Source organism: Oryx dammah, unplaced genomic scaffold (genome assembly GCF_014754425.2).
Source record: "Oryx dammah isolate SB20612 unplaced genomic scaffold, SCBI_Odam_1.1 HiC_scaffold_11202, whole genome shotgun sequence".
Taxonomy (NCBI): domain Eukaryota; kingdom Metazoa; phylum Chordata; class Mammalia; order Artiodactyla; family Bovidae; genus Oryx; species Oryx dammah.
The window spans coordinates 27430-42277 of record NW_024080595.1 but is presented as its reverse complement, the minus strand read 5'-3'; the positions used below and the strand labels follow the sequence as shown (position 1 = coordinate 42277).

At 69.2% G+C, this 14848-nt stretch overlaps 2 protein-coding genes across 2 annotated transcripts; both read left to right on the top strand.

Annotated features, from left to right (window-relative positions):
- The first annotated feature begins 7486 nt into the window (after window positions 1-7486).
- Window positions 7487-10654, top strand: LOC120860793 (prostaglandin-H2 D-isomerase). The gene is made up of 7 exons (XM_040236515.1): window positions 7487-7830; window positions 8540-8679; window positions 8786-8862; window positions 9227-9343; window positions 9487-9588; window positions 10174-10199; window positions 10512-10654. The coding sequence occupies exons 1-6, from the start codon at window positions 7717-7719 to the stop codon at window positions 10197-10199; spliced, it is 576 nt and encodes a 191-aa protein (XP_040092449.1). The 5' UTR covers window positions 7487-7716; the 3' UTR covers window positions 10512-10654.
- Window positions 10655-11770: 1116 nt separating this feature from the next.
- On the top strand, window positions 11771-14037 carry LOC120860795 (lipocalin-like 1 protein). Its single transcript, XM_040236517.1, has 6 exons — window positions 11771-12057; window positions 12369-12508; window positions 13022-13095; window positions 13227-13337; window positions 13594-13695; window positions 13952-14037. The coding sequence occupies exons 1-6, from the start codon at window positions 11959-11961 to the stop codon at window positions 13975-13977; spliced, it is 552 nt and encodes a 183-aa protein (XP_040092451.1). The 5' UTR covers window positions 11771-11958; the 3' UTR covers window positions 13978-14037.
- Window positions 14038-14848: the final 811 nt, after the last annotated feature.

Below are 14848 nucleotides of genomic sequence, written 5' to 3'. Positions count from 1 at the left end.
ACTTCACCCAGGACACCCTGAGTTCATTCAGGATACCCTGACTTCATCCAGGGCACTCCGACTTCATCCAGGGAAACTTGACTTCACCCAGGGCACCCAGACTTCACCCAGGACACCCCGACTTCAGCACCCACCAGGCTTCCCACCCCAACTTCACCCAGGACACCCTGAGTTCATCCAGGACACCCCGACTTCAGGACCCACCAGGCCCCCCTGAGGGGTGCAGCCCCTTGGGAAATGTGTGGGTGCAGGATCCTTCCTGAGGCGCCCCAGCCTCACGCCCTTCCCTCTGCCTACCTCTCCCCACTGGCCCCACCCTGCAAGCACTGAGCCCACACCCTGTCCCTGGGGGCCTGGAAGGTGGGTTCCCCACCCAGGAAGGACCCAGAGCTGCTCCCCCAGTCACAGGGCAGCCAGGGGAGGCCTGGGGGCACCCAGAGGTGGGCCGTGGTGAGCAGCCTCACTAGCAGGAGGAGGCAGAGGGGAGACGTGGTCAGCATCAGCCAGGTGCTCTGTGTGGAGGTCAGGGCAGGTCCCCGAGGGCAGAAGGCGGGCTCTGGAGGGAGGGTCCTCCCAGGGCTCACGTCTCCTGCTCACAGGGCGGAGGGAAGAGCTGAACAGACTTGAGGGGAAAATTCATCAGGTTTGTCCAGAGCCTGGGCACCACTTGTGACCATGTTGCCTTCCTGCCCAAACCCTGCCCTGGGAGGCCGAGGTGGGCAGGGTGGGGGCCTAGGAGCCCCGAGGGGCTGAGGCGCTCGGGTGGGGTGGGGCGGGGTCCTCTGGGGAGGGACCGACACTGGACCCCAGGCCCCTGTGTCCTGGCCCAAGCCCCCTGGTAAGGAGGTCATCAGGACCCAGGCAGCTAGCCTGGGTGCAGTGGCTCCGGAAGAGGGTCCCGGGCAGGACTGGGACGACTGGGGCCCCCGAGTTGAGCACAGAAAGGGTCCCTGGGGGTGGCCTGGGGCGGGGGGGCTGGGGCAGGGGGCTGGGGTGGGGGGCTGGGGCGGGGACGCGGGGAGGAGCAGCTCGTCAGGTGGAGGAGGCCAGGGCACGGGCGGGTCACCCCGAGGGCAGGGAGGACTGGACTCGGGGGCCCATCTGTGTGACTGGAAGAGGGAGGGCACAAGCCCAGGGGACGTGTGCTGGGAGACTGGGCAGGGGGCACTCTCGAGATGAAAGGTTAAAGCTACAAACGCAAGATTAGCTTCAGGGCCTCAGAAGAAACCCAGCAAGTGAGAGAGGGCCTGACCGGGCCTCACCGAGTACATCGGGGACGTGGGGCGGGGCGAGGAGCCCCAGGACGCCCGCCGAACTCGGCCCCCAGACCTGGACGAGACCCCCTCCCCACTCAGGTCCCCTGCCCCGGCCCCCTCCCCGCAGAGGCCTCCTCTGCCCTCTAGGGTCTGTCTCCCCACCCCGTCTCTTTCCTGCCTCTGTTTCTGCGGGGTATCTGCTCCCAGATGGCCCAGGCCCGCCCCTCTCCTGAGACGCTGCACCCCGCCTCTGAGCCCGCCCTGCCCTGGGCTGCCCGCTCTCACCGCTGGTCACGGGTCGAGGCCCTGCCTGTATCTTGTCCTTCGAAGTCACTGGAGCCCACACCCACCCTCACCAGGAGTGAGCGCTTGGTGCGGGGAGGAGGGGGCAGGACCGCCCGACGGCCGATGCTGGGGTGCCCCTGGCCGCAGGGCAAACTGGGGGGGCGCCCAGAGCCAGAGCGCCCTCTCTGCTGTTGTCAGGCTTTCTTCTCTGGCCCCCACCCGGCGGCTGGGCACGCTCCCGGCCGTCCTGGGCTCTCGGGACCAGGAGAGCTGGGCCCCTCCTCACACAGGCCGCCGTCGCCAGCACCCAGCAGGGGCCTGGGAGCGGGGAGCCAGGGGGACCCAGACAGAGCCCAGCGCAGCCCTGGGGTCCCCCTGCTGCAGGCCCTGCTCGGCGCTGGGCTTCCACCCCTGGGTTCCACCCACTGCAGGAGCGTGCCCAGCCCAGGGCCCCGGGCCGAGACCCAAGTGGCAGCCTTCTGGCCCCTGAGGGCACCAGGGGACCCTGCGCAACCCTCAGGCTGGCCTGACAGGGTCAAGTTATGGAGGAGAGAAAAATGCCATAATCCAGAGACTCCCCTGAGGTCCTGGAGGTGCAAGACCCCACGAGCAGTCTCGGCTTTGGGGCCCTTTCAGGGGTGCCCAGCCTGGCCGCAGCGCATGCCCCAGGGGACGTGGTGCCCGCAGGCCCCGCCTTCCCAAAGACCACCCATGCGGCCTTCCACAGGGGAGAAGACAAGTTTAGCTCCGACCACCCTCCACCAGGCTGGATGCTTCTGGAAGTCCGAACACTGAGTGTCACGGCTCAGGGAGGCCGGGACAGGCGGGGCGTGAGGGGCAGGCCACTCTCCCGGAGCCCTGCCCACCCCTCCCTGGGGCAGAGCGCTGCAGCGCCTTGGCCTCTCTGGGGGCGGCGGAGCAGACAGAAACACAGACGGGGCCCGCCCAGGGGCGAGTGTGCCCACGTGGTCTGGGCAGAAACTCAGAGATGGCCTCGCCTGGGGGCACCCCGAGTCTGAACTCGCCTCCTTAAGTCACACAGCAGCTGTCTTCTGGGGCCTGGGTGCGCGCGGTGGAGTCCTGAACCCCTTCGCTCGCCAGCCATGAGGGTGCCCAGCTGCAGACCCAGGGCCCCCGTTTCCTCCTTGAACATGGCCACACTGCGTCTCTCTCCACCTGGCTACCCCAGGTCTCTCCCAGGGCACCCCTGGACATGGGAGCCATCCGGGAGCCGGGCGAAGGCTCAGGGGATGGGGAGGAGGCCTTCAGGCATTTTCTGGAATGTTCTTTCTAGCAGTTTCTGGGTGACCCAGGGTTCTACCCCTCTTCCACTTAAAATCTCCATGCTGGGGACCCCCTCGTGCTAGGAGCATCTTGGAAGTGGGGAGCCCCGAAGGCTGTGAGCCACCTGGAGGGTGGGGGGGCTGGCCTGAGGGGTGAGGTGGGATCTGGGGGGTATGCCCCCTGCTCTCCAGCTCCCTCTGAGCCCCTTCCCGTAGGCTGGGTGGGGTGGTGTGGGGCACTGCTGATGGCCGAACAGCAAGCAGGTGTGGTCCACCAGGGCCCTATGAGTCCCTGTGAGGTGGGTCAGCGAGGGGCCACCGGGTGTGGGGAGAACCTGGGCTCTGAAGGGCCAGCCGTGTCGGGGGGGCACTGCACGGAGACTGGGGCCCGTCACTGCCCCCAGGAGATCAAGTCTAGGCTAGTCTCTGACCCACCCAGCCAGAAGGAGGAGGATGGTACCCGTGACCTCCCAAGGTCCAGGCCAACCCCTGGCACGTCTGTGGCCAGCGCCTACCACCCAGGCAGACGCCCATCCCCCCTCACGCCCAGACCCCGGGCTCCACGGAAACCGCAGCCTCAGCTCTGCTTATTGCTGACCTGCGGCTCACATTCCCGTGAGGCCCACGAAACAACCCAGGTCCAGTCACATCCAGAGCTACTGGATACCGTGATGGGCCCAGAGGAGGGGAGGAGCCTAAGGGTAGCCCCAGGCCAGCTTCTGGGGGACCCCTTCTGATGCCAGGGCTGGGTGTGGGCTCCTGAGAGGCCAGCTCCGGCCTCCGGGCTCAGAGCGGCCACCCTGCCTTCCCGGGTCAGGGCCGCGCCCTCTCAGCTGCACCACCTGCCTGTCCCTCGGAGAACCGTGAGAGCGCCTGGGCTACCAGGGCCGGTGGTTCGACTTTCTGCGGGTGCCAGGAGGGGCCTTGCCTCCCTACGTCCTGCGCGCACCCCAGCTGGAGGGCAGAGGAGGCCCAGCCTGCAGGGCTGACCACAGGCAGGCCAAGCTCAGAGCAGAGCCACCGGAGCGGGACCGTGCGGGGGCAGCCTGGTGCCCGAGATGCCCCCAGCCGCCCCTCCCGGCCACAGCCTTGCATGGCCTGCGGGCAGGAAGGGAGGGGAGAGACCTTGCAGGCGTCTCGGCGGGAGTCACTGGAGAGGGCCCCACCTCACCTGGACCTGGCAGAACCGAGTTGTTGCCCCCGAGGGGGCTGGTGTGTGTGCCCCCATCAACAGCGCCCTTAGGGGGCCGCCTCGTCCCTCTGCGGGGCCCAGCAGCGCCCCCCGGCACCCGCTCCCTGGGCCCTGAAATCGCGCCCTGGGTCCTCCGGAGCATGACCAGGCCCAAGCCCCCACCCAACCGCACTCTGCTGGGAGGACTGGGGAGGGGCCCCCCGGCCTCTGCCCAGCCCTGCCTGCAGGAGCCCCCAGCACTGCAAAGAGGCTCCCGGAACAGAGCTGCCCAGGTCCACGCTCTGATTCCCACGAGGCCCCGCGGGCAGAGCACACTGCCCTCCCAGGGAGCTGCGGGGAGACCAGCCCCGGCCGTGCCCGCCCCATCCCTCCAGCCCAAGCTCACCCTGCCCCCGCCTCCCCAGCCCCAAGCCAGGCTGCCCAGAAGTGCTGGCAGGGGCGGGATGGGGGGCTGTACTGGGGTTCCGCCCACCCCAGCACCTCTGCAACCCGGCCTCTCTCTGGTGGGAAACGCGTTGGGAAGACAGACAGAGGCTCCTAGTCAGAAAGAGCTGCTCCTCCAGCCATCGGCCATCAGAGTGGCTGCCCCACTGCAGTCGCTGAGCGGCCTGGAGCGGAGAGGCCACGCTAGAGGGCTCCGCAGGGCTGGTGGGGGCGGGAGGGTGGGGCGCGGACGGGGAGACCGGGAAGATGGGGCTGGTCGGGCTTGGGGAGGGGTCAGTAGCGCAGAGCAGACTGGGGCTCAGAGGGTCAGCCACTCAGGAGCAGACGCAACAGGAAAGCATTGAGATGGGGGGGCGGGGGAGGTAGGAAAGCCCCCAGCACCCCGGGGAGCAGCCCAAGGCGGAGGTCTGAGCGGGGTCCAGCATTGGGCAGCGTCGGCCAGGCCGCGAGGGAAGACCGGGCCCATCTGAGCGGAGCGGCCTCCTGTGTCGTTTGGGCTGGGCGGGGGCTGGGTGGGGGGCCCTCCGGCTGCAGCCCTGGCCGCTGTTGGGCGTGGTTCTCAGGGAGAAGCCTGCATGGGCAGATGGGGAGCCCGGCCTCCCGGCCAGGCAGGGACGAGCCCCGGCCGCCCACCCCGCAGGGCAGCGTGCAATGGGCACGGTGGCCACCAACAGCCGGCTTTCTGAGCTGTTCCACTGGCAGCACTCAGAGACTCCCCTCTAGGGGCCTCAGGAGTCCTCAGCCCACCCTCTGGAGACCCGGGGGAAGAGCGGCTACCCCCGCCCAGACCCCTGGAGACCCGGGGGTCTTGCTGGACACGGCCCATGCAGAAGGGCCCTGAGGCCCAGTTCCTCACTCCACAGCGTGGACGAACCAGCCCAGCCGCCCACCTCCGTCTGGGTCACAGGGAGGCCGAGGGGCCGATGCAGTCCCTGCCCCTCCAGACCCCGAGGCCTCCTCCAGGCCACAGTCCGCAGCCGCGGCGAGTCTGGGAGCAGGGGAGGAGGGGGTGTGGCGTCCGTGGGCAGAAGAGCGAGGCGGACGTACTCCCTAACCCTGGGCCTGTGGGTGGGCGCCCAGGGTCGCCGGGGCCTCCCTGCTCCCTAGAGGGGCATCCTGGGGACCCGGCCCGAGGGCCCCTCCGGTGGGGGCGGGGCCTGCCCACGAGAGATGTGCGGGCCCAGGCCCGTGGTCCTCGCGTCCTGGGCCGCCTCCTCTTGCACGCTCTCTGCCCTCTACCTGCGTCAGTCCCCTGCCTTGCTCTGCGACATGTTTACCGCTGGCGGAGGCGCTCTGGTCTTGGCGTGACCGGGACTCGGCAGGCACGCAGCTCAGCCCCACGGACCCAGGAGCCTCCCCACGGCCAAAAAGCCACGGGACTCAGTGATGAACGGCAGGAGGCCGGGGCCCACACGGATGTCCCGGGCATCCCTCTCACCCGCCTCCTCCTGCCCTTCTGTCGTCCTGAAAGGAGCCCCCCACTCTGCCCTGGGCCAGGCTGCAGCCTGGGGCAGACCCAGGGTAGTGCAGGGCCCGGGACCAGCCCCCCAACTCCTGCCTGCTTCTGACAGACTGTCCCCCCACGGCCTTGAGCATGCGGAGGGGCAGGGTGCATGGGAGGCCAGGGCAGAGCGGTGGGGGTTCCCTCGACCCCGCCTCCAGCCTCCTGTGCCGGGCCCCCAACACTGGCCTCTTCCAGGGCTGGCCCCCGCCAGCCCTGGCGCCAGTGAGGAGGCAGGGAGCCCTCTTGGTGGTGCCGCCCCAAACCCCGACTCTGTGCTCTGGGATCCTGGGCCATCCGCCAGGGGCGGGGCCCCCACAGCAGGGGTCTGGCCGGGCACCCAGCCCTCACTAGGACCCCTGTGGGCCTGGGGCCCCCGTCCTGCCCCTGCGAGGTGGGTGGCAGGGCCCGCGCTGGCTCCATTCAGGGAGCTGACCTGGCCTACGCCTCCCCTTCTGCGTGGTTTCCGGACAGCCCTGGGTCCGGTCCAAAGCCAGAGGCCGGGCTGCCAAGTATCCAGCTTCCGGGCGGAAGGTGCCAAGCACCGGACGGGAGCTGCAGCCCGTGGTGGGCTGGGCCCGGGTGTGCGCCAGCTCCTGTGCCCCCCAGCCACAGCCACGTCCCGTGTCTGCACCACGCTCGGGACTTCCTTCCCCAGCCTCACCTCCCCAGGTGGGCGCAGCCACCCACTCACTGCTGCTCGGAGCTGCTGACCCCACTCAGTCCTGTGCTGAGGCCCCAGCTAATCTGGGTGGCCTTGGTCAGGACCAGAGGGACAGGGGACACTTGCCAGATTTGAACAGGGCCCAAGACCGCAGAGACAGTCTGTCAACCCAGGGAGGCCTCTGGGGGCAGGCGGCTCTCTCTGCAGGGTGGGGGAACCTCACGTCCTCTGGCCCTGGGGGAGCCACCAGCTTGGCACCCCAGGTAATAGGACAGGCCGGGTGGGGCCACTGCAGGAGTGGAGCTGTGCAGGTGTGGAGGAGCGCAGGTGTGGAGCTGTGCAGGTGTGGAGGAGCACAGGTGTGGAGCTGTGCAGGTGTGGAGCTGTGCAGGTGTGGAGGAGCACAGGTGTGGAGCTGTGCAGGTGTGCAGGTGTGAGGAAGGGACCTCTGCCCAAGGCCGTGGGCCCGAGGCCGGGAAGGACGCCCCGGGGGCCCCCAGCCAGACCCCACCAGCTGGCTCCGGGGATGCTGTGGTGCACACCAGGCCCTCCGGCTCCACTCTGGGGGGAGCTTTGGCTTCTTTCCTTTGGCCCAAGTTTCCCATCTTCCCCTGGCCTGCTGGGCCGTCCGGGACGAAACTCAGGCAGTGCAAACAGGGCCTTGTGTGGACCCAGGGTTGCCAGGCTTGGACACAGAACAATGGCAGGGCTTGTGAGGGGACTCAAGTGACCAGAGGCCCCAGAGGCAGGGCAGCACCAAGGCATTTGCCCCCTGCCCCAACCAGGCTGCTGGAGTGGACCTTCCCAGGGTGGAGGAGGGGCCTGCCATGTGGGGGCCTCTGCCCCCCCAGCTTGGCCCGGGGGGCAGGCCCAGGCTGTCCCAGTCAGCGCCTCTTACATAAGCAGCCCCGTGGGGGGCGAGGCCGCCGCTGGACTCCGCTGCCCTGTTCCCCCGCCGCGTCACGAGCCTGCAGTGGGCTGTCCTTGGGCCTGGGCGGAGGCCAAGCCAGGCCCATAAATAGGGGTCTCTGGGCGGCCTCCCTGCCTCCCGCCCGTCTCTCTGCCTGTACCGCCGTCCCGGTTCTGGGAGAATGGCCAATCCGAACAGGCTGTGGATGGGGCTGCTCCTGCTGGGGGTCCTGGGGGTCCTGCAGACCCCAGCCCCCACTGAGGCCGCCCTGCAGCCCAACTTCGAAGAGGACAAGGTGAGGCGGGGCTTCTGCCAGATGCAGAGACAGGACGGTGTCCATGGGGAGCGGGGTGCTCTCCCTGGGAAGCGGGGAGCGGAAAAGAAGGGCTGGACCGGCCGGAGGAGGCTGACCGGGAGAGGCCTCCCCAGGCGATTCACCGACAGAGAATAGCCCTACAGAGAGGAGCCCGACGGGCAGGGACGCGCCTGTGAGCGGGAGCGCGCGCTCGCCTGACCCGCGGGTCACCTGCGCGCCGCCACCTCTAACCCAACACGGTTGGCCCAACGAGCTCTCGACGCCCAGGGCAAACAGGCACGCCTCCCACACCTGGCCTGGGGACGCACCTCCGTGCGCGAGCGCACAGACGACAGAGGAGCCGGGGTGGCGCCAGGAACGGCGACGGGCTGAGTGCGCCCCGGCGCGCGCCCCTCCCCCGTGAACACGCGCGGAGGCCTGCGGGGGTCGCTGGAGCGCGTCGGGGCGGGTCTTCCAGCTCCGCGCTGCACGCCCGCATCCGACCCCTCTGACCCTGTGCCGCCCGCCCCCCGGCGGCGGGAGCGGGACCCCGCGGTGGGGGCGGGGCCGGGGTGAGCGGGCGGGGCCGCGCCGGGGCTGGGGGGGGCCGGGTGGGCTGCGAGGCGGGCCGGGGTGGGTGCGCCGCCCAGCCCTGGCGGGTCCGGAGGGTCCCGGCCGACCGACCGGGCATGGGGTCCTGTCGCCGCAGTTCCTGGGGCGCTGGTTCACCTCCGGCCTTGCCTCCAACTCGAGCTGGTTCCTGGAGAAGAAGAAGGTGCTGTCCATGTGCAAGTCTGAGGTGGCCCCCGCGGCGGACGGCGGCCTCAACCTCACCTCTACCTTCCTCAGGTGGGCAGCGGGGCGGGCATCTGGGGCCCAGAGCTCCCGGCGCAGGGTCGCAATCTGGGGACACCCCCAGCACCTGACCCCTGACCCCAGGATGACCTGCCCACAGGAAAGACCAGTGTGAGACCCGGACCTTACTGCTGCGCCCGGCCGGCCCCCCAGGCTGCTACAGCTACACCAGTCCTCGTGAGTGCGGCCGGAGCGACACTCGCGGGCCGGGACTCTGGACAACACCCTGCCCGGCAGTGTGGGGGAGGGTGAGGGGCGGCTGCCCCACCAGGGTCGGCCTGGGCCTGCCCAGCAGCCCCCCAGGAAGGGCTCTCTCTGCAGCCGTCTGTGCCCCACGCTCCCCTCGCTCCTCTGGCAGCGCTGCACCCCGGGACTCCTGCCCTCCTTGCCCCTGCCTGCGATGACCTCCCCCTGGCCATCTCTCCTCCTCCCCAGAGGGCTGCAGCTGCGGGGTTTGTGGCTGTCCCACGCACCCCTGATTTTCTGAGCCCTTCTGGTTTGGGGACACTGGGCCCTGCGGGGCTGTCTCCCGGGTTTCCAGACTGGAGCAGCACCCACGAGGTGTCAGTGGCGGAGACGGACTACGAGACCTACGCCCTGCTCTACACCGAGAGTGTCCGGGGCCCAGGGCAGGACTTCCACATGGCCACGCTCTACAGTACGTGTCCCCACGCCGCGCCCACCGCTGGGCCTGGGGCTCCGCCCGTGAGGGAGTCTGGGGGCGCCCTGGGCTTGGGAGCAGGGGCAGAACGGGGATCCTCCAGACAAACGGAGGCCAAAGGCTTCTCCTCACTGCCCCAGGCCGCACCCAGACCCCCAGAGCCGAGGTCAAGGAAAAGTTCACCACCTTCGCCAGGAGCCTGGGCTTCACAGAGGACGGCATTGTGTTCCTGCCCAAGACTGGTGAGCTCGCTAATCTGACGGGAGGGGATTAAGGTCAGATTAGAGGCAGACAGACCGTCTCCTGATCCGGGGGAGGCCGAGGGGTGGAGCCCGTCCGGCCAGACTGCCCACTGACTGGTGCGCGGCCTCCGGAGCGGGGGCAGTCTGGCCTCACACCGAGACCTTGGTCTGCAGCCCCTGGGCCGGGCCCAGGAAGACACTCCTCAGGAAATACCCCCTCCCCGGATTCACCACGCGCCCACCATGTGCCAGGCCCCGAGTCGGCCCCCGGGATGCAAAGGCCCCAGCCTGGGAGGGGTGCAGGGCAGGCCCTAGAAAGGGGGCTTGTGAACAGGTGTCCGCATCGGGACACAGGGACAGCCACACGAGGCTCAGCACAGGCTCCCTGAAGGGCCCACGGCCTCCTTGCCAAGGAAGCCTGCTCTGGGCCCCGGGGGCGGGGACCGGATCTTCCTTTCGGAGGGGTAGACAGAGCCTGGGGGAGGGGCGGGAGTGATGGGGGTGACAGTCAGCAGTTTAGGGGCCACGCCTGCCGCCGGGCGGGCCTGGGGCACTGACCGCAGGCCTGGGCTTCTTTCTTGGCAGACAAGTGCGTGGAGGAGCGCACATAGGTGAGTGGGGCTGGGGGCCACCTTCCCCCAGCAGCCCCTCACTCGCTCATTCAACACGCGCTCACCAGCAGCCTGCCCTCTGCCACGAGGGCTGGCCTCCGGCCGACAAGGGCTGCTTCACAGAGAGGCCTCCGCTGGGGCTCAGCAAGGTCACTGGGAGCAGGCGGAGCGGGCGGCCGGGACAGGACTGCGGTGGGAAGACCAGGGGACGGCAGGGGAGGGGCTCTTGCGACTTGAGACTGCAGGGGGCTGGGGTCTTGGGGTGGGGGGCGTGTGGCCGGCCCCACCCACAGGTCCCGCTCTCCTGCCCAGGTGAGTCCGGCTCTCAGGACCTGGCCCTTCTGCCCTGCTCAGCCGTTTCCTGCAACACCCGAGACCCCAGCCCCAGCCCCTCGCCATCCCTGCCCGCCTCAGCCTTTATTCCCGCTCTGAAAATAAACTCTGAAGCAAGTCAGCGCCTGGCTCCTGACTGTCTTACAGTTGGGCCTGGCTCTGGCCAGCTCTCCGGGACCTGACTGCCCCCCTTTGCTTTGGGCCTGGGTGTCCCTTCACCCTCTGTGAAATCTCAGCGGCTGGCTTTGCAGGACGTCCGGAGGGGCGGGTAGGGGCACACAAGCTCGGCCCCTGATGGCATGGGAGAGGTTGCTGGCCGGAAGCCGGGACAGCTCAGGGAAGCTGTGTCCCCACGCACTCCACGCGGCCGGATCTCACCCACTGTAGCCCCTCCACCCACCCCCTCAAGGCGCAGCTACAGCCGGCCGGCTCTGGGCAGGTGCCCACAGCCTGCCCCCACACCAGCCAGGAGAGACCCAGGCCCAGGGCAGCTCTGAAGCAATGGGATTAGCGCCCTCAGACAGGGCAGACAGAAGGGTTTGAGGGTGCAGAGAGGAAGAAGGCTGGAGTGTCCGTGCACCCCAGACAGGACAGACTGGCTGAGTGGGCTGGAGTCGGCCACCCCCCCATCTCCTGGGGCTGCCTGAGAGCCCCCAGCCCCTGGCCTCTGGCCTGGGCCTCGCGTGAGGTCTCACTCCCAGCCCGCACTTCGCCTCCTGCTGCCCCCCAGCTTCTCTGCCGGTGTGGCCATGCTCGGGTGCCTGTCCTGGGCCCCCTGGCTCACAAGGCATAGTGCCCACAGCAGCCTGCCCACCAGGCCCTGTCCAGGCCCCAGGTTGTGAGGATCAGAGGTGAGGGTGAGATTTTGGAATGGCTTCCCCAGGCTCTGCCCGAGCCCAGGGCTGGAGGCCACATCCCACAGGGTCTGCCAGGCCTTCGCCTCCCCTTGCTCCGGGGCATCCGGCCCCCTCCCCGGGAAGGATGGGCGGGGTCTGGTGGGGGCCACTGGGCCAGGGCAACCGATCGGAGCCTATCACAGTGGGGTCTGTCCCAGGCAGCAGGCCAGTGCTCCAGGGAGCAACCTGATCGGAGCCTATCACAGTGGGGTCTGTCCCAGGCGGGCAGGCCAGTGCTCCAGGGAGCAACCCGATCGGAGCCTATCACAGTGGGGTCTGTCCCAGGCAGCAGGCCAGTGCTCCAGGGAGCAACCTGATCGGAGCCTATCCCAGTGGGGTCTGTCCCAGGCGGGCAGGCCAGTGCTCCAGGGAGCAACTCGATCGGAGCCTATCACAGTGGGGTCTGTCCCAGGCGGGCAGGCCAGCGCCCCAGGGCGTCTCAGGGGCATAAAGGCACAGTGGGAGAGGCCACCCCAACCCTCCTGTGCTGCTCCGGAGCCCCGTGCCGTCAACAAGAGCCACCTTCCAGGATGCTGCAGGCGCTGCTGATCAGCGGGACCCTCGCCCTACTCACTGCAGCCCCAGGCCAGGCCCAGGTCCCCATCCAGGCCGACTTCGATGCCAGCCAGGTGCGCACGGACGTGCCCAGGCCGGCAGCCTCTGTCTGCGTTCTACCAGACAGGCCAGAGGGCTGAGGGAACCCAGCCCAGCCCCTACTCTGGTTCCAGCTCAGCTCAAGGGGACCAAGCCCGCATCCACCTGTCTGGCTGACTTGGGGCGGGGGGGCTGCAGAGGACAGTAGGCCCCTCAGCCCCAAGTCTGACTTCTGTCCCCACCGCTCGCTGGGCCGCCAGCCAGATGCGTTGCAGCTGCCCCCACGTTCGAGTCAGGTTTGATGTGGCGGCCGGGGCTGCCCCCAGCTCGTCCTGTCCCCCTGCAGTTCCAGGGCCCCTGGTACGTGGTTGGGGCAGTGTCGGACGACCGGGGCTTCCTGGACGCTAAGGACAACATGAAGATGCCCGTGCTCTTGGTGACCTCCTTGGCTAACGGCAACCTGGGCATCAAGTTTGGGTTCCCCACGTAAGTGATCCCGGGAGTCCCACCTTGGACTGGCCTTAGGCCCGACCAGCACGGTCAGGTGGGAGCCAGGAGGAAGCAGGGGTGCGCCCGACCCATGAGGGGATCAGAGCCAGGCCCCGCCCGTGCTAGGCTGCAGGGCCGTCGAAACAGCAGCCCCGCTCACCTGCTCCTCAGAGGGGCCCCACCTGAGGGTGTGGGGGAGCCGTGTCTGTGTGTGTGTGTGTGTGCGTGTGCACGCATGCTGGTGTCTGGAGGGGAGACGGGGAGACCCCACAGGCCCTGCGTCCCCTGGCTGTGTGCCTCTGCCCCAGGATGTCCCCTCTCCTGTAAGTGAAGCGTAAAGCACCCGTGTGATCAAGCGTTGATCTGATGGGAGACAGGGGGCCTCGGGGCAGTCGGCAGCAGCCAAGCGGCAGCCGTTTTTGTTGCGGTCGGGCAGCGTCTTCAGGACACCCAGTGGGGCTGGGCGGTGGGCCGGGGCTGCAGCTCAGGCCGCTGGGGTCCCCTTCCCAGGCCGGATGGCGGGTGCCAGGAGACGGACAGCACCTTCACCAAGGGGGCCGTGGACGGGCAGTTCAGCAACGTGGGTGAGGCGGGCGCATCGCGGGCGGTGCCGGGCGGGTGGGGGCAGCAGCAGGGCCGGCTCGCAGGGACCGAGGGGATGGGCAGGGGGCGTCCAGGCCGGCGCCCAGCTCAGCACACTCCCGCCCCGACCCAGCTATGGCCCAGACCGACATCAGGGTGGCTTTCACCGACTACAAGCACTTCGCCGTCATGTACTTCGAGACTCAGAAGGGGGGTGTAAAGAACGTCTGGCTGCAGCTCTACGGTGGGTGACGGGTGGTGGGAGGCCCACCCACCTGAAGGGCCACGCTCGCACCGCCCCGGCCCCATCACGGCCTTCCTCTGGGCCATATGGGAGGTCTGCTCTGCTGTGTCCCCGTGTGCCTCCCCAGCGAGCCCTGACTGGGAGGCAGGTGAAACCAGCATCTCCCAGTGTCTCCCTGGGCCCCTCCCCAGCCCCGTCCCACCTCCCACCCTCCCTCCCAGCCCTGCCCCTCTGCTCACGGTGCCCCTGCCCTCAGCCCGGGCCCCAGAGCTGATTCCTGAAGGCGCCCGGAGGATGCAGGAGCTGGCACCCAAAGTGGGCCTGAACCCCAGCCAGGGCGTCCTGCTGCCCAAGTCGGGTGAGCACCATCTCCAGGCTGCCCAGCGCTGCAGGGGCAGAAGGACCCTCGACCCAGACTGGGGTTTGGGGGGGTGCGGGAGGCCCCAAGGCTCACTCCTCAGGCGCTGGACGCACAACTGCAGGGCTAGGGGAGGGAGGAGGGGGTCACAGGCAGGGGAGGGGCTTGGCCCCGCGGGGAAGGGTCCGGGACCTCTGCCCCGGGGAGGTGGGGAGGGGGCGCCGGGCGTTTCCTCAGGACCCGCTCTCTTCCACAGACCAGTGCGCGGAGGTCCTGGCCTAGGTGATCGCGGGCCGGCCTGGACCACAGCCGCCCAGCGCCCCGCAGACCCGGGAGGCCCCGCCCACCCCGGGCAGGGCGGAGCGGGAGGGGCGCGAGCCCCACCCCAGCGGGGACGCAGCGCTGGAGCTGGAGCCGGGCGGTGATGGCGGTGCCCGCGGCCCAGCCCTCCTCGAGGAGCGGCTGCCTCTCTACCCCACCCCCAGCACAATAAAGAGTCTCCACGAGCCGTAGCCGCGCCTTTCTTGGACGTAGGGGCAGAGGGGCCGGGTGGCCGCGGCGGGGGCGCACCGCGAGAGGGGCCGCCTGGGAGGGACAGTGTGCGGCTCGGGCTCCATCCCCACCAGGGAGCGCTCCGCAGCTGGTTCCGGGGCCTGGAGGGGCAGGGCAGGACACTTGCCCGGCAGCCCTGCCCACCGCCTGGGCAGGAGCTAGGCCCGAGAGAGGCGGCTCCTTTGGTGGCCGGACAAGGCGTCTCAGCGGCTTCTGTGAGTCCCCCTCGGACCCCAGGCCCCAGGCCAGGGGTGCAGACCTGCAGCTGCCCAAGAACGTGACCCCCGACCCACGCCCGGTAGGCACCTGGGCTCCTCGGGCCCCGGGTCCCCCCACCAGGTCCCCCCCACCACAGCCCGGGGGGAGCCTGCACCCCATCCACCCTGGCCTGCCCTCCAGCACCCCTTCTCCCTGCCGCCTGCCCACAGATCTCTGTCCTGCAGTTGTGTTTATGAGGGAAATCGTGCTGTCCTTTCACGGCTGGCCCTGGATCATCTCAGGGTAAAATGGCACGGCATCTGTAATGTGACTCGTCCAGAAAACAGTCGTGCACAGTGTGAACATGTAGAAAGCTGACCACGGCCCCCCGGGTGACAGCGTG

Excerpts from the sequence above, each read along its gene's own strand:
- LOC120860793 (XM_040236515.1), top strand. The coding sequence starts at position 7,717 with ATGGCCAATCCGAACAGGCTGTGGATGGGGCTGCTCCTGCTGGGGGTC. Across the intron at positions 8,680-8,785 it reads CTCACCTCTACCTTCCTCAG|GAAAGACCAGTGTGAGACCC; the intron begins GTGGGCAGCGGG and ends ACCTGCCCACAG. Across the intron at positions 9,344-9,486 it reads CCACATGGCCACGCTCTACA|GCCGCACCCAGACCCCCAGA; the intron begins GTACGTGTCCCC and ends TCACTGCCCCAG.
- LOC120860795 (XM_040236517.1), top strand. The coding sequence starts at position 11,959 with ATGCTGCAGGCGCTGCTGATCAGCGGGACCCTCGCCCTACTCACTGCA. Across the intron at positions 12,509-13,021 it reads ATCAAGTTTGGGTTCCCCAC|GCCGGATGGCGGGTGCCAGG; the intron begins GTAAGTGATCCC and ends TCCCCTTCCCAG. Across the intron at positions 13,696-13,951 it reads CGTCCTGCTGCCCAAGTCGG|ACCAGTGCGCGGAGGTCCTG; the intron begins GTGAGCACCATC and ends TCTCTTCCACAG.